The sequence below is a fragment of the Acipenser ruthenus genome, chromosome 11 (genome assembly GCF_902713425.1).
Source record: "Acipenser ruthenus chromosome 11, fAciRut3.2 maternal haplotype, whole genome shotgun sequence".
In the NCBI taxonomy this organism is placed as follows: Eukaryota; Metazoa; Chordata; class Actinopteri; order Acipenseriformes; family Acipenseridae; genus Acipenser; species Acipenser ruthenus.
In genome coordinates this window covers 10,105,733-10,133,041 of record NC_081199.1, presented here as the reverse complement: position 1 = coordinate 10,133,041, position 27,309 = coordinate 10,105,733, and the positions used below count along the sequence as shown (strand labels likewise).

General features: G+C 36.8%; 1 protein-coding gene across 3 annotated transcripts; it reads left to right on the top strand.

The window, feature by feature from the left end:
* On the top strand, positions 1–27,309 carry LOC131739416 (transcriptional activator MN1-like). Of its 3 annotated transcripts, none has more exons than XR_009330514.1 (3): positions 1–4,697; positions 18,756–18,924; positions 25,474–25,587. XR_009330514.1 is itself a non-coding variant. In XM_059033323.1 (3 exons), exons 2-3 carry the CDS (start codon positions 1,196–1,198, stop codon positions 25,656–25,658), a joined length of 3,687 nt encoding a protein of 1,228 aa, XP_058889306.1. In that variant the 5' UTR covers positions 2–974; positions 1,079–1,195; the 3' UTR covers positions 25,659–27,309. The 3 variants fall into 3 exon arrangements, 2 of the variants coding, with proteins under 2 accessions (XP_058889306.1, XP_058889305.1); XM_059033323.1 differs by lacking the exon at positions 18,756–18,924 and having other exon boundaries at positions 2–974; positions 1,079–4,697; positions 25,474–27,309; XM_059033322.1 differs by lacking the exon at positions 18,756–18,924 and having other exon boundaries at positions 2–4,697; positions 25,474–27,309.

The window sequence follows — 27,309 nt, the reverse complement described above, 5'->3', positions numbered from 1 at the left end:
TTGTTGCTGCTTATCCTGCACGATGGTCTCACAGTGAGAGCGAGAGAGAGTCTGATCTCACACAGAATTCCTCCTACTGGAGGGGGCACATCAGTAAGAGTCAAGAGGAAAAAAGACACTGAACACAAGAGCTCTGCAAGTGATCATGAGCACATAAGCGGCAGCTGACCGGCACCAGAATAGCACGGATAATATGATCAAGGCTCTATCTACACAGCAGTGGAAAAATAAAAGCGGCTGCTTGGTGTTTGTTTTTTGCCGATCAAACAGAAATATCGCCAATTAAAAGACTGGCAAGTAATATTTGTAAATGACTGTTCCAATTGATCAGTTGCAAAATGGAAACAACTGGTCAAGCGTTTTGAGATTTAATAAGAACGTTTTACACCATAAAAATTAACTGGTTTACAGTATCGGAGGTGCAGCTTCGGAAAGACTGGGGGAAAGTAACAAGGACGCTTTGACTGAGATCCCAAGGTACGGACAACGGGGCTTTTGACAACTCGGATCACCTGGAATAAAGACTGAAAATCGGGGCTACAGCAGAAGAATTGCAAAAGTGTATTCATGCATTGAAGTTTTACTACACATCCATGCACTGTGTTTTGAAATACAATTTGGACTAAGAGGAGCGCATATTACAAAAAACAACAAAAATAAATAAACTTTCTTTTACTAAGGGCAACGAAGATTAAATACTGGAAAATACGAAATTACAGGAATACTTAAAAATAAATAAATGCATAAAAAGAGGCTGTTTGTTTTCATGATTTTACAAAGTTGAATTTATTCACCGAAAGCGGGATCCTATTCCTTCTGAACTGTAACTTTGTTACACGGGAGTACTGCACTGGTGGTGTTTGCGTATAAGGACACATTTTAATTTTTTTTTTCAATAAGAATATTACAAATCAATGCTTACATACAATTGAGAGATACAGACGTTTGCAGCGCCGCAAAATGTGATCGGCATGGTGAGTTGTTTACAGACACTTTACATTTAAGAATTCGTTTAAAACGACTATTAATATTTGGATTTATTTTCTATTATTATAAATCTCTCCCTTCCCCTTTTTAGATTTTTTTCTGAACTGTGAATTATCTAAATAATTGCCCCCCGGGGTAGAGATATATTCTGCGAGACCAGCTATTGCAGGGCAAGCTGGCTGTCATGCGGTGTTGAACCCGGAGAAGTATGTTTGGGCTTGAACAGTTTGAGCATCAGATCAATAGCAGAAACGTTGGCCACGGAGAGAGAAACTTTAACCAGCCTGGACTGAACATGAGCGCCCACTACAAGAACCCGACTTTCCACCCTTCAGGTCCGCCTGGAGCCGTGGAACAAGGCATGGGCACTTTAAACGAGCCCCCAATGCTGGGACTGAACATGAACCTAAACGGGGAGCAGTACGGCTTTCACCCCAGGGGACATTCTGAAATACACGCAGGGGGGCTGCAGCAGCAACCCATGCACGGCTTTTTTAACAACCAGCAACCTCATCACGGGCACCCTCATGGCCACCACCCTCATGCCCACCAACACCACCCCCACTTCGGGGGCAATTTCAGTGGACCTGATCCCAGTGCATCTTGCCTGCATGGAGGTCGACTTATGGGCTACAACAGCAGCAGCATGGGGCCCCAGCAGGGCTTTGCGGAGGGTTTTGACCCCATGGCAGAAAATCAAGGAGCAGGAGGTGAGGGGTTTGGGCACCAGCGGCCGAATAATATGCCTGAGTTTCAGCACCATAACTCCCAAGCCACCAACCACGCAGTCCCGGCTCCTTGCCTCCCGTTAGATCAATCACCAAACCGGGCTGCCTCATTCCATGGCGTTCCGTCCACCACTTCATCGGATGCCCACAGTCTTGAGCAGCGGAGAATGCCTGCTCAAGCTGGTGTGGAAACCTTGGAATACAGTTACCCCAGCGAGACCCCTTCAGGACACTTTGATATGCCAGTGTTTTCCCCATCAGAATCTGATGCGCAGCTTCCTCACTACGGGGCTGGCAGGCAGGTACCCGGTGGCAACTTTCCTGGCAATCCAGCTATGCCAAGAGCACCAGGCATGCCAGGCATCTCTAAAGTCCACCACCAGCAGCAGCATGGCGTTTTCTTTGAGAGGTTTGGAAACACTCGAAAGATGTCTGTGGGAATGGAGCCTGGCATCAACGCAAGGCATCCATTGATGCAGCAGCAGCAGCAGGGGGGCTTGCTGGCCAGGCAAAACTCTTGTCCTCCAGCCATCCCTAGGCAACCGCCTACCGAGGCCAGTGCTCCTAACCCTAACCTGCAAGACAACGGGGTGATGATGCCAGGCCAACATAACCAGTTTGAATACCCCATTCACAGACTGGAGAACAGAAGTATGCATCCTTACAGTGATTCTATGTTTAATATGCAGCAGCAGCCACCTCAGCATCCACCAAACCAGAGACTGCAACACTTTGACACTCCCTATTTGAATGTGGCAAAGAGACCGAGGTTTGATTTTCCAAATAACCACAACTCTGAGAACTGTGCTACTTGGAACAGCAACATGCACAACCCGCCGGGCATGGAAAACCACTTATCTCCATCTGCCTACCCTGGTCTTCCTGGGGAGTTTACCCCTCCTGTTCCAGAGGGTTTCCCACCAGGTCCCCCTCTGCAGCATGCAGGCCCCGATCAGCAGTCTTTGCAGCAACGCCAAAATGCAGCAATGATGATTAAACAAATGGCTTCCAGAAATCAACAGCAAAGAATGAGGCAGCCTAGTCTCCAGCAGTTGGGTCACCATGGAGATGTCAGTCAAAACAGCATGGTGCATGGAGGCCAAGTGGGAAATATGCCTCAGCCAAATTTTGAAAGGGAAAGTGGGGGAAGGATGGCGAACTTTGATTCCCAGAACCCCCACATGGCTCAGGAGAATACCTGGTTTCCAGGCCCCCACCCTCCTGGAGAAATGCTCCAGCGCAGGATGGGCACCTCCAATGTACCGGGGGAGGCCAGCCCACATGAAATGAATATGCAGCAGAATGGCTCAAATATGCTCTTTCGGCCTGGGGTCAATGGAATGGGCATGCAAGAACCTATGAGGATGCCAGGAGATGGACATGTACAGGCTTTGCATTCCCCTGGCATGCAGTTTGGAAATAATATGGGCAACCTCTCCCAGATGCAGTCTCCCGGGGCTGGGGTTGGGCTCCCAAATGCACCATCAGACCGAAGACCCCCGGACTTCCCCACGCCCCCTATGGGGGCACAGTCGGGTTTCCCTTTCAGTGGGGCAAACAGACCAGGAGCTCCCCACAACAACCCCCCAGGTGTGAATGCTTCCCCAGGCAACTATCCTCCCCAATCTGAGTTTCAGCAAGGCCAGCGCTCCTCTGTTAGTAAGTTGGGGGCACTTTCGCTGGGGTCATTTAGTAAGACCAATGCAAAAGATAACATGTTTGGACAGAGCTGCTTGGCTGCCCTTTCGACAGCCTGCCAGAATATGATTGCCAGTCTGGGTGCCCCTAACCTCAATGTTACATTTAATAAGAAAAGCCAAAATGAAGGCAAGCGAAAGCTGAGTCAAACTGAGCAGGACATAAATAGCATGAATGCTGGAGCCACTGGCAACAGTAGCAGTGGGCCTGAATATTTCCAGAGCGGTGCCTCTCAGAACAGTCAGATGCCTGGCGCTGGGAATAGTAACAGCAAGCCCTCAGGTCAAAGTGGCACAAGTCAGCCTACCCAAGGGGAAGCTAACCTCTCCCCAAACTACAATATGGACGCTACCCCAGCGAACGAAGGGAAGTCGGTGACAGGGAGTGGGAGTGGGAGGGGGAGGGGGAGAAGAAAAAGGGACAGTGGGCATGTGAGCCCAGGAATTTTTTTTGACAAATTTTCCTCTGACTGCGGGAACCCGGTAGTAAGTCCGGGGCAGCAGGGCCCACCAACAAGTGCTGTAGAGCGGGGTGGTGGAACCCCCCATGATAAGCCTCTCACATCCCCCTCCTGGGGAAAGGGAAGTGACTTGCTGCTTAGCGACCAGCCGGACCTCATGTCCTCTTTGGACAGTGGGATTCAAAGTGTAACAAAATCGGACAGTAGCTCACCTCATGTTGATTTTCCAGATGATGTGAGCACAAATTATGGCAATGAAGATGAGGTGTCTTCTAGCTCAGACAACAACATATCCAAACCTAACAGGAGCCCCTTGGTCACCAGCTCCCCAAAAATACAGAGAGGTGACCATGGACTGCTTAACGGGCAGAAACAAATGGGTCTTGGTATGCTAAATAACACTACCTCTACCCCAGACAGCTATGGGCTCAGTAGCACTGGGGGCGGCCACCCTGGTACACCGGGCATGGAGCAGGTCCGCACCCCGTCTAGCACATCGACGCAGGATGAGATTCACCCTTTAGAGATCCTCCAAGCACAGATCCAACTCCAGAGGCAACAGTTCAGCATATCAGAAGACCAGCCTCTTGCTATGAAGAACAAAAAGCCAGACTGCCCCAGCCAGAACGGGGATAATGAGTTGGTCAATTGTGTCACGGACAGTGGCAAAAACGCAATGAGCACTATTGACCTTGACTCACTGATGGCAGAGCAACATGCTACCTGGTATATTCCCAATGATAAGTCCTTGATGGAGGGCCAGGAGGATGACAAATCCATGGCACCATGGGAAAAGACAAAACCTCAGAATAACAACAAAGAAGGTAAATGCTGTGTTCCTTTTAATAGATAAGCTGCTTTTTTTTTTTTTTTTTTTTTTTTACTCGTGACGGGTTGTATGCAATGCCTTCCACAGGCAATGACGGTTCTAAATGATAAAGTCGACTTACAGTTTAAAACAGTAACAACTGAAATAATAATTTTAAAAAAAAATCATCGTTTTTGTGTACAAGCAATTGGAAGCAATGGTTCTGGTAAATGTGTAAAATATATTCTAAACAAAATTTTCCGATAGGAACCTACATACCGCATTTTTACAGTTTTACTGCTCATTGCATTGTTTTGCAAGATATGTAAAAAAAAAAGTTTGTTAATAGTTTATTTTTCTGGACAGTTCGTCGCTGATAAATACTTTAATTATGACTTCTTGGAATCATACCTTTTTGAGCGGCCTGTGCACATTATATTGCTCTCTACTGAGTAATTGGAAAAGGTTTTGCATATTAGTAATTGCTGTAGAACAGACAGACGGGAATAAAGCGATGCAGACTGCAGTTCGCTTATAGGAGGGGGGGGGGGGGGGGCGTTCCTAAAGAAAGCAGCAATTGTTCTCAGAAAATAGAGAAAGAGAGAGAGAGAGAGCGAGCGAGCGAGCGAGCTATTTTATCAGTAAATTAACAGGAGCTTATCTGCAGGTTAGGTAGGGTAATCATTGTCTGAAATGCTGGTGTGAACCTCGCTGAACGCTGGGACTGAAGGTCAGGGGACTTAACCAGTATTTTTAGTGGGAATTCCTTTTTTTTGCAGAGAACTGGTTTGGATGTAAACAATGGTTTTTAGGTTAGAGAACAATTACTTGTCTTCACAAAAACGTTACAAACAAAACTATTAATTACAACAAAAACAGTTTATTCAGTATGTCAGACCTTAATTAATCAGCAGACCTGCTGATCTCAGGATCCAAAATTTTTTTTTTAGAACCAATGCATTGCAAATGTAATTCCTCAGCGGGGTGTTTGCGTTTCCTGTTGCCATTCTGGCATCTCGGTTTGTATTTGTTATTACTCCAGATAATCTAATTGGATAACGTGCATTGCTTGAAACAGTTTAAATAGAACAGGATTAGTTTACCTCTAACGACCACATTGTCGGCGATTAAGGTATTTAATAAAACCATCAGTGTTTAGCCCCTCACCCCCTTTGTCAATGTTAAATTAAAAGTGAATACCCCAAATACGCACTCGTGCAGTTAAGATATCACTAATTGAATGTATTAATTTGTCCAAGTTTAAACATATACTTTTTTTTTTTACTAGTTTGATTATGGTACAATTTAGAGGAGTTTGCGTTTTACATGTTTTTAAAATATACATCAATTCTAGTTCTATTGAAAGTAAATTACAGCATAGCATGATTCATATTTACTACTACTACGACTACGACTACTTTATTATTATTATTATTATTATTATTATTATTATTATTATTATTATTATTATTATTATTATTATTCCTGGTGTAAAACCACAGCTCTTAAGATACCAGGCTATATACAGCACTAGATAATACTGGAATCAACAGTGTCTGAAATCATGTCAGCACTGCACACGACCTTAAAAGGTACTTGTATATTAAGCAGAAACCGAGGGAGTGAAACGAATTACCGTTACCCAGGTCAGGCTCCTAGAAAGCAATTAACAGTTCACGTCTGATTATTATTATTATTATTATTATTATTATTATTATTATTATTATTATTATTATCCCGGACTGTTTTTAAAAAATACGTTAGAAGATGTAAAGAACATTTTAGAATATATATATATATATATATATATATATATATATATATATATATATATATATATATATATATATATATATATGATTTGGGGGTATCTCCGTTTTTGTTTTTGTAATAGATGTTACTAATTTCTCAACAAGGCACATAGGGACACGACCTCTTTTTTAGTGCTGGTTGTACTGTGCTTGTTTGTCTAGGTGTAAAAAGGGATAACACAGACCTAAACCGGCTTCTTGTTTATAGCAGTAAACAGTACTGTAAATTACCTGAACATAATGGGATCAATCTGCTAAACAGGATTCGTAATCCTGATTCATTCACTGGGTTTCCTTACACATTCCATTTGAAAAGCATGATTTCTGTTAAGGAACGGGGTATCAAAATAAAAAGAAACCCTTTAAACGTATGCTAATTTTATCAATACACATGATGTAGCCCATTGTAAAATAATAATAGTAAAAAAAGATTATATGTGATATTTTGGGAAATAGCTTCACATTAATAAAACAACAGGCACATTAAAATTAATCCTTAATAATATTGCTTGTAACTGTAAGAATTCTTGCCGGTGCACTTTTTGGCGGTTCCTATAGCTCATCTTTATAAATGGTAAATGTATAAGTTTAGCTATTCCAATATATGACTATGTAAAGCTAGATATCGCAAACGGGGTTTTTTAATTCTTCAAAGTTAGTGCACATCACATTTGTGTACCGCGCATCATAGATTACAGTTAAGCGCGCCAACATAATTCGACGTTTTTCCCTGTATTTATTTTCTATTCGATATCACGGTGATTTATTTTTAAGTGTGTAACTTCCCTTTAATTTAAAAACGGTGAAACAGAAGTGGGGAGGGATAGGAGAGGACAGCAGAAAAACGGGGGGGTGTAGACATGCATAATTTGGCTCTTGATATGCTATTTTAGGTAGCCCCCGCTGCTTGCTCCTTTGTTCTGTTTAACGCTCTGCTCTGGGGGGATAGAAGGGTTCAGAATTAATGCCGGAGTGTTTAACATGCAGTACAGACCGTGTGCAGCGCATCAGCATTCTCGCCGCTTCACCCTGGTGCAAGGACATGCATTGGTTTGTTCTCTTCTTTTCCATTTTTAAATGGAGCAGCACAGCATCCCTTTTGCACTGTACGCATTCCTCCTTTCTTTTTAAATTCTTCTGCACAACATCTCGGGCTGGCGCGATCGATAGCTAGTTAGCACAAATCACAGTTCCTATCAGATTCGCCTCTAAGTGCCGCACATAGCAAAGGGTTTTTTTTTTATTTTTATTTTTACCTATCTTAAAAAGGTGCAAGATTGTCATGGGAAGTTTACAGTACACTCATTCATTATATATATATATATATATATATATATATATATATATATATATATATATATATATATATATATATATATATATACACACTATGGTTTGGGATAAATAGCACAAGCACAATTACTGCTTGCTCGTGTTTGTTTAGAAACCCGCGTTTAACAATATGCTGGTTAGTATCAACTGCTATCATTAGTGGGTAATCTCGTTTATTTTTCTCAATGCACTGCTAGCAATTGACAGGGCCTCCCAGTAAACGACCTGCAAGATTACACAGAGGATAACAAGTCTTACCAAATAAATAAGCAAATTACACTGCCTGAAAACGCCTCTCTTTTCAGGAGGGCTTGTGTGGTGTTTTATCAACAGTTAAAATTGGCGAAGATAGAAGGGGCAGTTGATTTCTGTCAATAAACCCAACTTGTTATCCATGTGCCACTCTTTTGCTGGTAGAAATCTAGTTTTAGTGGGCTGGAATATGTACGTCAATATAGGCAGTAGAGAATTTTCGTGAAAACTGAAAAAAAATAATAATATAATATCAATATTTAAAGTTCATGCATGCGAAGTCAAGCCCATACCACTGTTTTTTCACTGAAAGGGACACAGAAAAGTATTCGAATATTTATGGAAATCGCTTATTTAAGCTATTAAACAATTTGTTACAGTCAAAACGCATAATTTACTTAGGCCCCAAGTAAGCTATACAATTAACTAGGCCTATGTATTACGCCTTTTTACATCTGCTTTAATTTACTGGAACATTCGATGTTTCTTTTTGCACCATTTTATGACCAATAGCTCCTGTGTATTCATATGAAACTTAAGTTCACAACTTAAAGGTCGCATTCTTTATCATTTGGTAATATTTATTTCATAAATTATAACTGATTTAACGGGAATCTTTTATTTTTAGTTAATAAATACGGTGTCATTATATATATATATATATATATATATATATATATATATATATATATATATATATATATATATATATAGCTTGGTTTGCCGTCAGATGTAAGAGTTCACCTCAAGCCGGAACCAGTCGAAGCATTTTAGGAGAATGACAGAGAGATTCCTGGCATTTTTTAAGAAGGAGCGAGCGGAATGTAAATACCTGCACGGCGTTCTCCTTTATGTGTAAACGATCGGGAAGCCGCATCAGCAATTGGTAATGCTATTTAAATCCTAAAACAAACATAAACTACAGTAATCAGTTGTTTGATAAATAGGTTCAGTAAGATTATATAATTTTATATAATTGTATTGTGAACCATTAATATAATTTATTTTAGTGTGAAATACTTCTTGTTAAGGGTTCAAGGACCCGGCAACAAAATGGTTAAGAAAAAAAAGTGTAACTTAACGCTTCCCAGGTGGGAATGGATGTTTTTCAAGGTGCAGTAATCGTTTAGCATTTAAGGGATCTGCCCCCTTCCAGCGGAATCGGTGTTTGTTTACCACGCACATCAACACTTCATACTTTATTTATTAGATGCTCTATAATTGTTTTCCTACAGGTAATACATTAACGTTTAGTATGTTTATTCGACTGCTGAAATACAACCATAACTGTAAATTAAAGATGATTAATGCTATTAAATAAATATTTGTATGTGTTTACATACTGGAAATGTTTACTGTTTACTGAAAATATATCGGAGCTGGCAAATAAAATGTGCGTTTTTGTAAATCAGATCAGTTTTATCACTACGAAAGTTAAAGATTCGACGTGACAGTTAAAATCGATTTAGTTAAGAGTAGTAACTCTTCAAATCGATTTTACACTTCATACTTTTGGTGTAAATCTATGAATTCGAAAATGTGTCAAATCAAGAATCATGCTTTAAACCATTCTTACAGGTTTATATTTCTTATTCATTGGCGTTTGGTTTCTTCTTCTTCTTCTTCTTCTTCTTCTTCTTCTTCTTCTTCTTCTCAGTATGGGTTATAAAATACAAAAAGGAGAAGTTACATAACTACATTTTTAGATAATATATACTAGGCTACAATGCAGATGTCTTGAATAATGTTCATTTGGGTACTACTGAATGATTTTTGTAAGGACAATAAATATGTTACGTTATGGCTGCTTAGGGCTGTAGCCTGCTGCAACTGAAAGGAAACTATATATTTTAAAGGGAAATCAACAAATTGCCGTTTTAACCAAGACTGCACCTGTCAGAAAACTTCGATAGGTGTGGTTGCTGAAAAACAAACTATACCAACAAGTCTATGCAAGTGTGGAATTATATATTTCATCCAAGTCACTCGGTAAGAAGAGAATTTCTATAGCAGTCATTCAGTGTGCGCTGTCTTCACGTATTCAGTGGCTAAACTTTTTTTTTTAAATCCAAAAACAACACTAGAATTTGGTTGAAGAATTACGAACACAGCTTTTACCTGTTGTTTGATTTCTATATTTTAAACGGGGCAAAGCTGAACATTTAATTTAAGTTATAACTTAAAACCAAACGGCTTGTGTAATGTATACAAACATACTGAAGTCTGTTTTTCATTATTTTTCGTGCCAGCATAATGCTAATTTCCTCGTTGAGTTATACATGATTGATATTACATTTACCTAATATAGAAAAGGCACTACTTTAGACTGCTTAAGGACATTTCACAATAACCGTAGAAGTCACGACTATTGCCAAATAAGCTAAGCAATATTCTCCATTGATTTGAACTGTACATCCAAGACAAATGGACTAATCCTGTGGATTTATTTATGAGGACAGATTAGCATGCAATACTCCCAGTGCAGAATATAATGGGGATACAGTATAAAACTCTTTTTAGTGAGTGTTATACACAGTTCGTTAATGAGATGTGGTCCTCCAAACAGACCTTTTTTTGACCAGTCTTGCCTAACTACCACAAGAGCATTTGTAATATATTATAGTAATCAAAACATTTTCAATTGCTTTTTGATGACCCGTTAAAACACCCTGCTGCTTGTCAAAATCACACAACAACGACACTAAACGAGAATTCCTCAGTGTCTGCTTATTATATCCGTCCATAGTTTAGCCTACACTCATTCAGAAGATTAAACATCAAACCACATGATATAAGAACTAAAAATGTAGACAATGTTCTTTTCTAAGCCTTGTTGGCAGTCCTATTTGTTTACATTCTCACAGATATTTCATATGTAGGGGCGAGTTCCTTAAAACCTGCTTGCCACGGTGCCGATCTGTGAGCCAAAAAGACCGGTCTTGTAACAAATTGCAGCAGTAGGAGGTTATCAATTTTCTGTTATAGGTTAGGAAGCAAAACATTACCAACACTTCCCCAAATTGTGTTTTTTAATTTTTGTTGTTGTTATACTGATAACATTTAACAACTGATCTTTTAAACAATGTAACCCTCCCCCCGTTTAACACAATATGGGGTCACTGCCTCTTAGGAAGTTGTTTTACTAATTTATTAAGCGAACATCCACTGTCATCCCCTAAACCTCTTATCATGAACCCTTATTACTGCAAACTAGACATACCAAAAAACCTCCTGCGATTTCAGTTGCAACCGTATCAAACATGTTCCTTCAGCTCCCCCGTGCATTTGTTACATAAAGTTCTTGGCACAATACTACATTTTGCTTTTCAAACTAATAAGAAGACCACTTGGCTGTCTGTTTAAATAAGCCCAGGGCAGAGGATTAGTGGAGAAGGCTTCTGGGTGTGTGTGCAGGAGGCAAGATATTTTGCCTGTGTGGAGTGTTTAGGAATGGTTTACATCAAGGTTAACACTCACCTACAGGTATAGTCCAAATTCAGTCACCCGTGGGGATGGAAGTATAACGAACAGGCTGCTGAAGGTGCTCTGAAACCCCGACAGCTTCGAACATCGGGAGCTGAATATCGATTTTCAGCTTTTAATTATTATTTTTTAAAATAAAATAATAATAAAAAGTGGATCCCGGCTAAAATAAGACATCTTAATTGAAACCCAGCGTTATGTAGAAGTAGAATTATATTAACTGTTATTTTGTAACACACTTTAGTTTAACGTGAAGCAATTTAAAAACTCCCTAAGTTAGCCTCATGAAGAGTATGTTAACAAGACAATGGTGTTCTGTTTTTGTTTATTAAGGTAGTAGGTTTGTTTATTAATGAGTCAAACATGGGTTTAGGTTAATAAAGTTGGAACTTGGAACAGATGTGCACAGCATGACATATATTTTGTTTCAGACATATTTGAAATTATTGTAGATTATTATTTGTAGCTGTCTGGTAAGCAATGGGGCAAGGTATTTTAAATAAACTGATTTGGAGATAATTTCATAGGACTGTAACATTTTTATTGACTGAAAAGTCCCACTGGTCTTGCTTGTTAGGTAGATGAAGTAATCAGAATTGTTCCTTTGTGTGGGAGCGGATGACAACAAAGAAATATATTGGGTTAGGGAATGTATTGAAATCACATTTGTTTTATTGATATTTTGTGCTGACAACTTGTAAGCATGTTAGCATTTTGATTTCTAAAGAAATGTGATTTGACATTTTAAAAATGAAACGGCCTTTGGCGTGCATACGTGTTCCTGTAAATTAAAGTGTGTTACTGGTTGTATTAATACCACCTCAGTTGGCTAGATGCATACTGTATACTCAAATAATACTATTAGTGTTATTATTATTGCAACAAAGTGAACAATTTCAGTTTTCTTAAAATTAATAACAATTTTCTTTGAACCTAAATATCATTACTTAATTTATATTATTAAGCACAGTTTGAATTTTAAAATGCCTGTAAGCCATTGAGATATGAAAACTGATAGCAACAATTAAACAGCACATATGGCGTTTTTACTGTCAGTCAACAATAAAAATAATTTAATAATACTTTTTCTGCAAAAAATGATAGATATTGCATTAAAAATGTCATTAATATTCTCATCAATATTAAAGTGAGAACTGGGGGTGGCCTGGTGTCAAGGAAGAACTATTTACAGCAGCAGCTAAGCCTTAGAAGAATACAATACAACTCACTTCAATTAATGGATGAAAGGCTTTATCCATGCAGACTATTGACTGGCTCCTGAAGAAAATTGCCTTTTGTTTTTTTAGAACTTAATTAAGATTTCCTAGTAATTGTCCGGAGGGGACTGCAATGGACATCAAACTCAAAGAGCCAGCAGAGGAAAAGATCTAACCTTTGTCAGTGTTCGCTCCTGGAAAGTGGGGCTCTAAATTTATAGACACCCGTGGCTTCCGGCTTTAAACACATCATGAGCCAGCTTCTGTGATCCTTTAAATAACCAGGATTAAAGAACAGTAGTAGGTCATTTACCAGTGAAAAGCCACCCGTTTTAATGCCCTTGATATACCCAGTAAGACAGCGCCACATTTAAATTGCTCTTTTATTCTGAATATAAATACTCAATTACAGTGTCAGTGAATTGTAGTGTGATGTAAGAATCACCTTCATCTTTTATGTTCACCTTGTTATGTGATGTACAAAATAGCTCCAGGAGATTTTTGAAGTGGCGTCCACAGTTTTGGAAGCATACTTTTAGTGTTTTTTTTAAACATAAGCAACAAAAAATATTTAGTAGCTGGACTCACAAGGCAGTAGTGTGTTAGGCTATGATTTGATAATCTGGTAAGATTTTTACTAGTTCATTACTAAACTACTGATTGTTTTATTGGGTTGCGATGCTAAATTTCCTTTAGTGAATACTGTTTCTCTTTCATATTCTAGTTATGTAGGAGAGTCTGTATGAAAAAAAGGCTATTGGTAAAGTGTTCGGATTATGTTTAACATTATTTGAATTACAGTAGCAAATCTGTGTCTGTCAGTCCATATCTTAATAGCTAAAAGCTACTAAATTTTTATTTAAATTTTGGGCTCTAAGCATTTTAGCTAATTTTATATCATATATTAGTCTTAAATTGTGGTGAATTGTGCAATATGTTGACAGCTGTTTGGCAAGTATTTAAGTAACACACTTTTAGCTGTCTTAGTTTTTAGTTGTCTTTAATGAAGGATATTAAATGGGATTTATTGTTGGAGTGTTATAAGTAGTGTTATTACCCTGGCTGTTATGAGAGTTTAACAGGTATGTAACGGTACAATACACTTTATTAAAGAAATGATGCACAAAGATTTAAGTTGACAAACCTTTTAAGTCTGATGAAAGGAAAGTGTGTCTGCTTGACTTCTTATAGTTTTGGCTTCGCTCTATTGTGGTTTTTCCTAATATAACTGCATGCTTTATCAATTGTGATTTTATTAAAACACCCATGTTAGGGTTTGTAAGCTTTTTAAAACATGATCTTATGATATTATCTTGAACTGATATAAAAATATCTTCAGCATGTTAGTTCTAGAACATACAAAGGACACAGTTTTGTGGTTCTTATAGCCTCCCACCTCCCTCTAATTAATTTCAGAGTGTGTCTGTGTGTTCACAGAATGTGTTGATTCCCAGTGGTCTGTGTATCTTGAAGAGTTAATGAGTTAAGTATAAAAATCATAATTATATCATACTCGGGAGCAGTGACTGCACATGGTTTTATTAAGGGGGTTGTAAATCATTTTGAGCTTTCTAATGTGTAAACTAGATTATACTTCTGTTTGACAGTTCACTGACTCTTAGTTGTGGAGAACAAATTCTGTAGCTATTGGGCTTTTTTTTACCGCAGGAAATTCTAAGTAGTTTAACAATTCAATTGAGTAGCTTGCACTGTAAACACATACTCAAACGTGGCTTAAGAATTTGCTGGATGTTGGTTTAAGAAAGATTTAGATCCAGCTACATACTGTAGGTTTTAGGCAGGTGTTTTCCTACCAGCAATCTCAGATTAGATTTTTTTTCTTTCTATTGAGTACTTGTTTAATGAGTCATTCATGTGAAAAGGGAAAACAATACTACGTTTGAAAAGGGTTAATTTATTTAAGTTTTGATACGCAAATATTACTGTTTTTACACCAACTTTTCAAGTAGAAGTCATTCTCAATATTTGTGAAAGAATGTGTCGTATTTTAAAGAATGAATAAAATATATATGGATATGAATAAATATATTTATTTTGGAATTATCTGGAAAACAAAAGTATAATCCTTACCATATTACATTAAAATAATCTATTGGGAGTAAACCCCATAACATTAGCTAATATTGATTTACTGCAGATGTAATTTGTGCATTGATTTCCTTTTGAAATTTAGAATTTCTTATATGAACAAAAACATGGTAATTTTTCCTAGTACTGTCCCAGTAATATATATATATATATATATATATATATATATATATATATATATATATATATATATATATATATATAAAGTTGATACATATTTTTCCACTTCCTCATACTGATTGGCTCCTGCATGGTGAAGACCTATTTGAATTAATGCCTGAGGCACTCGGTGCACGTTGAGCCCTAGCTCTCAACTGTTTTTCATTACAGACGATGCCCATCTTTTTTCACATAAAAAAAAAAAAATATATATATATATATATATATATATATACCCTTGTTTACTCACAAAGACTCGTCCCCGCTGTGTGGCAGTACTTTCACATCACAAGAGTTTGAGAGCAAAGTTTTGCACGATATTTGGAATTAAAATAGCACAGGATTTAAAAAAAAACTGAAAATCAGTCAGTCAAACATATTGATGTTATATGGAAGAGTATATACAAATCTAAAAATAAACAAGCAAACTGTTCCTGAATGGCCAGACCCTGCACAAAGGAGAGGGTCTTTAGTAAGCTTCCTGAATTGTCAGGCTCTGGAGCAAGGTAGTTGTATTGCAGTGATAAATTAACAGATTTTAGGCAAAACCTGTGTGATAATGAATCTTACGTAGTACTGAAGACAACCACAATTGTTTAATTCGTGGTGACAACCCTGGCTGGAATTGGCACATTTTCAAAGTTATTATTTGTTATGGTGTTATGAAAAGTGATACAAATGATGTTGGTGGTTATTTAAAAAGTTGTCATGTAACTATTGTAGTGATCAGAAGGGCATGATAAAATGATACTTTAAAATGCAAAATAAGCCCATATAAATGTATATACTGACCACATGTATCAGCTTGCTTCTTTGACATTCATATACAAAGACGCGTCCCTGTACCTTTGCTTTTTATATCGCAGCCTGTTGCACAATCCTTGGAATACAATCTGCAAAGCAGCAATGTGCGCACAGTGGTTACAGAAACGCTTTTTAGTTTTATATAATGTTACTGTATGAGAAACTCAAGAGTGAGTAAAAAGCAGCATGGAGATTTACCTTGGAAAAATTCTTTGGCGCCTGACAGGTATAAGCATAGCGATATGTCACTCATCTTATTGGTTTGGTTATCATTATCTAATTGTTGCTTTTTTTCTTAAGATGGTAATAGTAACAATAAAAAGAGAAAACAATCATTATACAACAATATTTAAAAGGAAAGTTAAATTGATGGCTGACTTTATCCCCCGCCCTCCCCCCCCTCGATAATCTCTACAGCTGAATGCATTAACTGTGTCTATTCGCTAGGCACCTGAGACCGCAAGTGGTGAGATATTCAATGGAAGCTGGGTTAAACAATGCTTTGCATTCCAGACTGGAGAGGGAGTTGAATGGGTTAACTGTGTCTTAAAAAGAAACGCACACAAAAAGGCTGTAACCTCACGTCAGGACCGCTGAGCCTGGGAATAGGGATGGGGAAGAGGGCCCCTTTCAGGGAGCGTTCAGGCAGAAAGACTAGTTGTCGTACCCACAGGCTTACCCGGCAAGCCCTGGGCTGACACCTAACACTCTGGGGGGCTTAAAAAGGGGAGAGGAGACAAAAAGTGTTGCACCCAACCCAGAAAATGAAATAATTCCCTCGTCTCTGATAAGTTTGTTTGTTTGTTGTTTTTCAGCACTGCATGGAAAAGCTATCGTCTGTTGGAAGTTGTGAGTCTCAAATTGTTATGTCAAAAGACTATCCCGAGAGAAATTCGAACTGTGTTATAAAAGTACTGAAACCGTTAGAGGGCGACTATCTTTACAACGATTCACAATGAGATTATTGAGGTTTTTGTTCAAGTGTGCCCTGTTTTATTCAAATCATTACATTTTTTTTTTTAGTTTTGCTAAGGTAATGGCTTGCTCTTCAAAGCTGTAAAAAATAATTTATGGGCTTGAAGTTGTTGAGATTTTTTTTATTTTTCTGCTTTATTTAAATGTTGTATTTGAGCCTTTCAGTAAAAGCACAGTAAATACTGTCATGTGTTATTAAGTACTATTTATAATTCTACAGTAGCATTCAGTCAGAAACAAATGCATTGTGTTAAGAAAACACTAGAAATTAGGTTGACATAAGTATACTTCAAATTACATGTGCGTGTGCTTGATATGGACATAGTCTTTATTTGGATTGGGATAGTACATTAACTTCCTGAATAAAAAGATTAAAAGCTAAACCTTAATAAAAATTATATTGATTTTTCTCTGAACCTAAACTGACTCATTAAAACTGTAAAGATTTACAGTGTTAACGCCTAGACTGAATGTTCACCAGTGTTATTTTCTAAAAAAGTAGTAAAGGTATTTTGGTCATGGTAAAATTGCTTATAGTAACCAGACATGTTTTCATTTTCCACTCAAGATATTATTTACTTGCAGGATCATTGGAATTAGATATTTATCAGACATATTACGATTCCAGCTGATTTCTTATACTTACTACACTTTGATTAATTTCAGATGTACAGATTTCTGCTGACGTTCACAGAATACAAAAAATAATGAATGCAGACTCTTATGATATGCAGTAACAAAAAAAAACTCAGTTTACACCTAAAACTAAAGCTATGTATATATTTATTTAATTTTATGGAATGATTTTATAGTCAATTTCAATAGTAAACCCAACTTTTTAAATCTAGTGTCAATATTTAATATATTAGAAAATTGTTATCATTCACATTCATATTGACTAAAAATGAGATTATATATATATATATATATATATATATATATATATATATATATATATATATATATATATATATATAAAGAACCACAGCTTTGGTTGTGTAATAATATCCTTTGCAAATAAAAAGGAGTTCCAGTTGTTCAGTTTGTCCTGGTAGTCAACAGTCGCAGCACTTACTGGATTACTGAGTTTCAAACAGTCATTCATACTAAAACTAAAAGACTAACAGGAGACTAACATTTTGGCTAATGCCTTGCCATGTGAGGATTGATGTATCTTTAGTTAAAAATAAAGCCTATTGCATATAAAACACAACTATTAAACACTCAACAATGTTAAATTCAGAAATATTAAAAGAAATGTAATACATTTTTCAGTGTGAAGAACTGTGCTTTTAGTATTTCTCAATTGTATTTAAAGCATGTAAATTGCATGTAGCTGTGTCACATGTATACTGACATATTACTATACATGGCCATATACATAAAACTGTAAATGGTTCAGAATAGCAAGAAAAAGTGTATGCTATTTGTTTGTCTATTGCTAATACTGACAGCTAGCTAGACCGATAATTCACAGTTTGTTCTTTATTGAATACTGGGCCCTGCACACACAGCTTTGACTTGATTTAAAAACATCAGATTAATTACGGTTTGCTATTGATGAAATATTTCTAGACAGTTGGTAAAGAAACCAAACAATAGTTGTTGGCAGTTCCATGACTATTAAACTTTAATTCAACAAAACCGTCTTTATTCACAGAAATGTAGCTAATGAGTTATTTAGAGTGAATATATCATAAACGGTATGAGACATGCAATCTGTCCCATTCCACATGGGAGAGCACCAATCACATTTACATCTCCAAATGCAGCCCAAATAATAGAGATTTAGCTTTGAGCTTGTAATAGGAATTGCCTGCCTGTAGCTGCAGTGTAAATGAAGCATGCTGACATGTAAATTGCTTCTTTATTTTGTAGTATGTCTTTCGCTGTGTGGAGCAGTTCGATTGACTGCACTCCTTTTGATTTTAGGGAAGAAAATTTGCTAGGGAGTCACAGTAAATGCTGCTAGCTGGAGTTTGCAACTTCTGGGGGAAAAACAAAACAAGATTACATTGGAGACCCCAAAGAGGATTGGGAGGATATTTCAAGTTAACAACGGAGAAAAAAAGAAAAGAAAAACAACACCACAGCTATTAAAGTTAGTAGTAGAGTTCAATTGATACATTTCCACCACTCTCTGCTTCTAACTTCTTTGTGCAGGAGCTGAGTTTAATGCACAAGCGCAATCGCCCACTGTATGGAACATTGAAGTTTTATTTTGAATATAGTAATTGACACAGCAGTAAATGGGAAGGTGTAGAAAGCAACAGTGGAGCATTTTAACTATAAAAGTTGACCCCATTTATGAGATGCCCTCTATTCAGATCACCTTTTTGGATAGGATGTTATCAAAGGACCTAATTTACTATTTTTAATAGTTGGCTAACTGTGATTATGCAGGGCACAGCTTGTCTCAGTCCAGATAATGTATTAGAAGGAGAGGGGGATGTATTTTCTGTATAGTGTATATGAAAGATACAGTAAGTAAGTATGGTGTTTTTCAAGCTAGTTATTGAAGCAGCGGGGAAACTCCTATTGCAGTTTTTAAACCTCTAGTCTTTCACTATCGTAGACTATTGCTATATAGTGGAGAACCTGTTTAAAGACGGCTACATATACTGTATATTCAATATAGTGTATGTGAAATATACTGTAAATTAGCCTGCTAACAGGGTATACAATACAGTAAGGATAGAAAAAACTGTGCTGGAGGTGTAAAACAAATGCACCACAGAGAAGTAGTCTTAGTAGTTTAATTATTTTTAATATTATTAGTAGTAGTAGTCGTATTAGTTGTAGTAGTCTACAACTAATAATAATTCCAAGGATAAAGGAAATACGTTGGCCCTGGTTGGCTGCAAGCTGCTGGCTCAGTGGCTGGCAGTCAGGGGCTCTGCTGAACGCATGGCTAGCTATTGAGGATGGGCCGCTGCCTGCTGGGCCCATGCTGTGCTCAATGAAGAGGCCAGGGCGCGGCGCAGAGCACGGGCTGGCGCTTTGTCAGGCCACTCAGGGAAGTGTAAGGGACGAGCCCCCCGGCTCACAGGCTTTCCAGAGATCTTCACCTCCTGCCCGTCACTTCCAATCTCCTCGGGCCGGCTGAAATCTAGAGGAGTCGAAACAGTCTGGGCTGTGTGTGAGCAGATGCAGCACAACCAAAGCCCTGTTGATGTTGTCGTTGTTGGCTTGGTGTTAGTGGTGGCAGTTTAATAAGAGTCTAAGTGAATCTGTCTTTGTAAATAAGTGAGGAGCGTATTATTAATTGCAGAATTTGAATTACAGAAATTCTCATCCGTAATTGTTAAACACTCAATAGTGCTGAATTTAGAAATACTAAAAAAAGAAATAGTGAAAATGTTTGTCACTGAATTTCTGAAAATATTCCAGTTATATGTTTGATAATTATGAATATGTAGTTGTGATTATTATTATTATTAATAATAATAATAATAATAATAATAATAATAATAATAATAATAATAATAATAATCCTTATAACAACAACAATAATAAAGATGGTTATTGAAGTAAGCATAGTTATCAGTTGTCCTGTAGTTGTAGTAGTAAAAAAAAACCTCATTCAGGCTTTTTAAATCAAGCGGTTTTAATTAACTGCAACTAACTTACTTATTTACTGTAAAGCAATCCTCTAAAAAATAAATAATAGCAGAGACCTAGTCATGCATTTTCTATTGCTTTCCCTGGATAGCGCTTCGCTAACACCAGTGTCTAGTTATGCCCTGGCCAGCACTAGCTGTGACAGGACAAAGGCACGTACAGACGATACTTTAACGCTGCCCTTTCACAGCTCAGCACTGCCCTAAATACACAAACTAAAATCTACAGGAACTCAAACTGGTAGTACTAAAGTGCAGAAGCCAGCTGCACATGCATTACAACCCCAACAAAATAATCCTTGGTTTAACACTCCTGTAGGAGGCCTGGTAGTATACATTCGCATGAGAGCAGACGTTTTTAGAAGGATCCCCAGGCTCAATTTTGTAGCCGTGTTGATGTTAGAGGCCAAACTGCTGTAAATAACTAGAATGTAAAGTACACTTAGGGTTTTTTTTAAAAAGGATACCTGGCTGTAAATTCTAGGTTGTTGGGATTGCTAACAGGCCTCAGCCGAATAACATGTGTATTGTATTGTGCTTTGGGAGTTGGTTTATATTTGTTACAAATATCTGTTCTTCATTACATGTCTTGGGAAATGGTAATAGTGTAGGACATTCTACAATCCGTTATTGTTTACCAGTGTATTTTTACAAGGTAAGACCAAGACAAGAAGCCAAAACATGCCTTCATCAGTGTACACTTGAGTTCTTATCATTTTACTGCAGAATGATTGATTGAAGTTATGGATGGATATATTAGACTTAAACTGGTAATGTCTTTATATTTTGGTCTAAATGTAATCAGTTTTTCTCTTATTTTGTAAACATAAGAGAAAATGCTTAAAAAAAGATTGCACACCATGCCCGTTCATACAATTGTCTTAAAAACAAAACTTTTTAAACACTGTCTGTAATTGGTTTGTTACTGTTAAACCCACTGTTTTCAATTAGTGGGTTTAACAGTATATTTGGCATCAGTATTGACCCTGGATATTTTCATGAATACTTAATAACATTGTAATCTGTTGCAGTGCAATTGCAGCAGTGTGTATTTGAACCAGGAAAGTACAAGGGGATTCTGCACTTTGGCACATGAAGCTGTAGGCTTACCTTCCAAATGTCTCCTGATAACAGATTAACTGAGCTAATGTCTTGTGTTTGAGGAACTGTGAAATGAATTGTAGTTCCCTCTGCTTCTCTCTGCATTTTTACACATGTATTGATATCGAGCCAAAGGTACTGTGTGACCCTGCAGCAGTAGGAGGTTATCAATGTTTACATTTTTGGAAACACAAATTCCATTGAATAAAATTAGTAAAGATAAGTAATAAAACATCATCTTCCATGCAGTATATACTATATTAATATATCAATGCACCTAAACAAGTTTGCATTATATTTTATTAAACTAGAATGAGCCTCAGCATTCTTTAGCCTGCTTACTGCAGCCTTAATTCTGCAGCCTTAATTCTGAAGAAAAGTATATATGACAAGTTATATTTGTATATATAGTTTATGCTAGCAATTTCTAGTCATAGATCTTGCGAAGATACTGCGTGTATTAATTTTCACCTCGTACCAGCAGTTTTTAGTCATAGACACAGGCTGTTAATGGCATCAATCTCCATTACACTTTGCAATCTTTTGATTTCTTTAGCAGTTCAGAAAGATGCCACTGTATGCATTTTTGATACCTGGTAGGACTGTGTTTTATCTTAGAACGCAGAAAAGTGGAAAATGGATAGCCCAAGTGGGTAAGTCATAGTTGCTGACAACTTGAATAGCAATACAAATAGATAAAACCACACATTGGCTTAAATAGCATTTTAGTTGCTGGTGAAAAAGTCCCTATAGAAACCATTCAGCATGGCCTATGTGGCCCTTCTAAGCCCCAGTGAGAAGGAGCTGCATGTCTCTCTAGCAGTACTTGCACAGCAGTGCTTGCATGCAAAAACACAGTTCTCTTTGAATACCACAGATACTCTTGTGGTTGGACCTAAAGTATTTATACAACATTGGCTATGTGTGGTTGAAACAAAGAAAGAATCCCCATGTTGGGTGGAACGTTAAGTCTCACAAGAGAATTGCGTTTAGTTGACCTTTTCTTCACTGACAACTAGGATTTTTGAAGCCAGATGGCTATACATTTATGTTTCTTAAAGCTGCATTGTCGCACAATCATGATTTTACACCAAAATGTAATCCATCTATACACTGCTACATAGTTGCACTTTGTTTAAAGTCCATTTTGTTTCTAGTCTCCAGTTATATTTTGTTTTGTAACTGCATGCAATGGTAGGAGATTTTAAACTGTTATAGTAACGGTGATGCTAGTAGATAAATACAGTATGCCCAGGTTTAACTGGATGTGCAGTAAGATATGCAGTAGAAGAAAGAACAGGATAGAATTAGGTAATACCAACAAGCAAACAAATAAGTGGATTTCACTTTGCAATACATTAAGTGCTCAATAAATGGGAGGTTGCTCTTGGATTTGTATGTTCAGTAAGCCTTTTATAATGCTGGCACATTAATGGGGGTTGAACCATTGTTTAACCCCAGCAGAGATCAATGGTTTTGACTTCTAAGCATCAGAGTTTGACAATTACAGTTGAAATTATGTCACAGTAGGCTTCAACCTGAAGGCCCAGATGGGTCCTTAGGTTTGCATAAATACTTCACAGCTAGAGAAGTGGCCAGTGTTATGCAAGAGTTAATAAGGGCACCTTCCTTTGAGCTGATGGCTTAAGAAATGGTAATATTATGTTGAGTGGCTTGGGGTCCTTCATACACAAAGCAACTGGTAACCTGCCACATGTCTGGTGCCAGTTCCTCACATTGGCTTGTATATATTCAGTACTACCAGTCTCAGCATGCCTCTTTCAACAGGTGTGTCTTCTGTGCGTCACCTGCTGCCAGTGTGCCTGTGTTTCTAAAGAACAGCACACACAACATATGTTGGAAAGTATTGCAGGACTAACTTATATCATTCAAGTCATACTTTTGGTGCTTTTCATGTTGCATTTGTACAATAAAAAGGATATCAACTGAACATTGGGTAACAAGTAGTGGAAATACAGATTAAATGATATACAGAATTATATCAAATATTATTTCCTATGAAATTCCACTGAAGTAAAGCCAGATGTACGATGATCATTTATTTTTACAAACATGTGAATTGAAACTTATTTTAAAGTATCTAAATTCAATTGTGGATTGTTTTTTTTTATGTGGATTCGATAAACGCATCATCATTAATCATCTATTTATTGCATGAATTTATAATCAAAATATTTTTTCTAAAAAGTTAATTAGAATTGGCCCTCAGTTATATTGAAATAGACTTGAGATTTCTAATGGTATTAGAAAATTAAGGGCTTTATTCCAAAAATAATAAGAAATGTTTTTAGGGACTTTTTATAAGCATTCTCTTATGTTAAACAACACTTGACTATAAACTAATCTCTTAAGCTGCATCCACACTGGACAGAGTGATGCGAGCGAAGTCGCTGAATGTCAATCCACACCAGACGGGACTTGGAAACGATCCAAAAGACTGGAAATAAACACATGACCCCGTCCGTGCATTCCTATTGGACATACTAGAGATGGGCTGTCCCATTACAAAACAGGTCTTGTTTTGATAAAAGGTTACCACCCTGACTTCCGGCAGCTCTGTTGTAAAATAAAGGTTGGACTTGTAAAATCTATAGATGAGTTATTGAACATCCCTATATATCCAACAGTTTTATTGTTATCATCATTATTATTAGTAGTAATTGTACAGTTGTAGTCATAGTATTTTTTGTTTTGTTTTTATGTGCTGCCAGTAGTAGTAGTAGTCTGATTTGAAGCCCAGACAATTGTAGTATAGTTGATATTTTCAACAACATGTTTTTATTATTATACATTTACATATACAATTTACTGCAATCTCAATTGTCTTTCTTTACAAATTCCTCTGATCCTTTTTGTTTATTAACTTTTTAAAGTATTTTAAAGTGCAACATTATTATTATTATTATTATTATTATTATTATTATTATTATTATTATTATTATTATTATGCAATTACCTTCTATTATTATTTACTTTTATTTAGTTTTTCCTTTTAAAACAGTCCGGTGAGCTTGATAGAAAATGCTTTATAAATATGGCTCATAATCTTCAAAACTATGTATGAGCTTGGTAATGTTTTACAATATATAGAACAGTATGACCACCATAATAATAATTTTCTTTGTTTGGTGAATCTTCACAAAACTTCACTTTGTGCGTATGTAAAGACCTTTTTCTTGTCACGGATTTGTGCCACAGAACAATTTATGAACAAAACATTATTTATCATTAAAACAAACAAACAAACCAAAAAAAAGCCACAGCTTAAAATTAGGTCACATGATCAAGTTGTGTGAATGTGGGACTGTTTGTGTCATTTTTAAAAGCCAGTAAAAGTGCACATTTTTCATTTAAATGCTGAATATGTAGACTGCATGTATGATCTGGTTTATTTTTGCTTATTAATAAACTTATTTTTATGCAACATGCATAATCAGAAAGAAAATGTCTCTGTGCTGCTAAATGCACCGCCTGCAAGCCACCCAGACATTGTCTTTCTTCTGGGTGTCTTTGTAGTCATTCAATTTGCAATCATATAATACTGGATACTGCTGCACCTCATAAATTAATTTTTTGTCGTCCATGATTAACTTGGCGTGACGTGTTTTGAGGCGTGTGTTTTGACGTGTGTCAAGGGTGTTAGCCTTGCTTCTGATTGGTCAGTTTTATTCCAGTCGCACAAGGGTAAAAAAAACAAAAAAATAGAAACAGGCTCTATTTTAGTGACATGGAAAATTTTCAAATGACATTGCTTGCTGCTGGTGTGGATAGTCCCATTTGACTGCAGAGACTTCAAAATGATTTGCTTGCGTCCAGTGTGGACACAGCTTTAAACAATCAAAAAGGTTTTCATGAACTGTGTTGTACTCATTACTAATTTTCCATTTCTTTTTTTTTTCTCTGTGCAGCCCAAGACCTACCCCAGAACAAACCCTCTGCAGCGGGCCAGAATGGAAGCCATGTTCAGTGTCTGTCGGTCCACTGTAACGAAGACATGGGCGAGTCGAAGGGCCGGACACCAGTGCCACCCTGGAGGTCACTGCACTCAGACATCTCCAACCGCTTCGGGACCTTTGTGGCAGCGCTGACCTGACTAAAATGACTCTTTTTTTCTAAAAAAATAAAAATAAAAAAAGAAAGAAAAGCAAATGAATACAAATAATAAGAAGATGGACGCTACGGTCAGGTGGACTTTTCTAACTGCAGAGTGGCATAAAGACCCGTTAACCTCAACATTTTTTTTTTTATATATAAAACAAACAAACAAAAAAAACTTCTACCACAGTATGTTACCAGTGTTACGTTTTCAATTTTTTCTTGGGATAGCTGGACTAATAAACCCCTTATTATGGTTCTTGGCACTTGATGTACATCAATGTTATTGTCAAAGGGTGGCATTAATAATGGTTAATGTCAATAGGTGCAAGTGTAAAAGATGGATGTCCGCTGGTGGAAATAAATAATTATATTCATGTATTTAATTATCGGATTTAATTATCGATTGAGCAAAGTTGCATTGGGGGATTTTTAAAACATTTCTAATTATTTCTTTTTTTATATATACATATGTTTGCTCCCCAAGATCTATCACTTAAATACACTATCGGGTTACATAAAGTATTTGTTGGTCAACTGTAAAATTGCCCAACCTTTTAATTATACAAATTTATAAGACATGATATTTATAGAGTTGTGTTGGGTACATTATAGCCCTATTAAAAGGGAGTGTTGGCCAAAAAACATCTATCAGCCGTACATATCAGTTTTCATTTTGCGTATGCAGAAACATTTTGATTATGACTTTAAGGGGCATATTAAGCATTTACTCCTTTTTTTTTAAAGATCTTAAACACCTGTTAATTTTCCAAAACTAGAACCAAACAACTAAGTAATATATTTAAAGTTCTCTGAAGCACTTTCAAGGTGTTTTGTTTTTCATCTTGTTACATTAATGTGATTTGTTTCTTCTTAAAATATATATATATATATATATATATATATATAACAGGAGTTACAGGAATTAAAGAATAGAGGAAATTAAAATATGGCCCTAAAAGTTTACAGTCCTGTATGGATCTGAAGAACATATTCCCATGTTCATGAACACAGTGGGGGTAGAACAGCAATACTCACTTTCAACCTCTTCATAGATTGCTTGCCTTTCAAAATGCATGGCTCTTTGAAATGAATAATCAATCTGATTTGGTGGCTTCAGGGTTCACGTGAGTTCAAGACATGTATACCCTTAGTTGTGCACCTGCTACTTAGACAACCAATGTAGCGCACTGAAATGTACCAGTCAGTAGTTGTTGGATTTAGTTAATTTGGGGTTTCTTTGGAATAGGATAATAGTTTTTTTTTTGTTTCAAATTATGTTCTTATTGCCGCCTGTGTAACCCGAAAACATATTGACGTTGTTCACATAGAAAACCGATCAAACACTGGTAATCAATACTGGCTAGATAACTCTCTTCAAAAAAAGGTATCGGTATTGCACATGTAAAATAAGAAATAAAATTTGCTGTGTGTTAGGCAATCTTGTAATCTTTACATTTTCTTTTTGCTGAATTTGAATTCTGAAATGATTGTTTGAAGACTGTGACAATAACTCATAAAATTGAGTGTTATTTTTTCTTTTTTTTAAATAATACGTAAAGTGCAGTCTTCTGTATTCACGCATATTGTATATATCTGTATATGTTTTATTGAGCAACTAAATAACAATAAATATGATGTTAATGGTG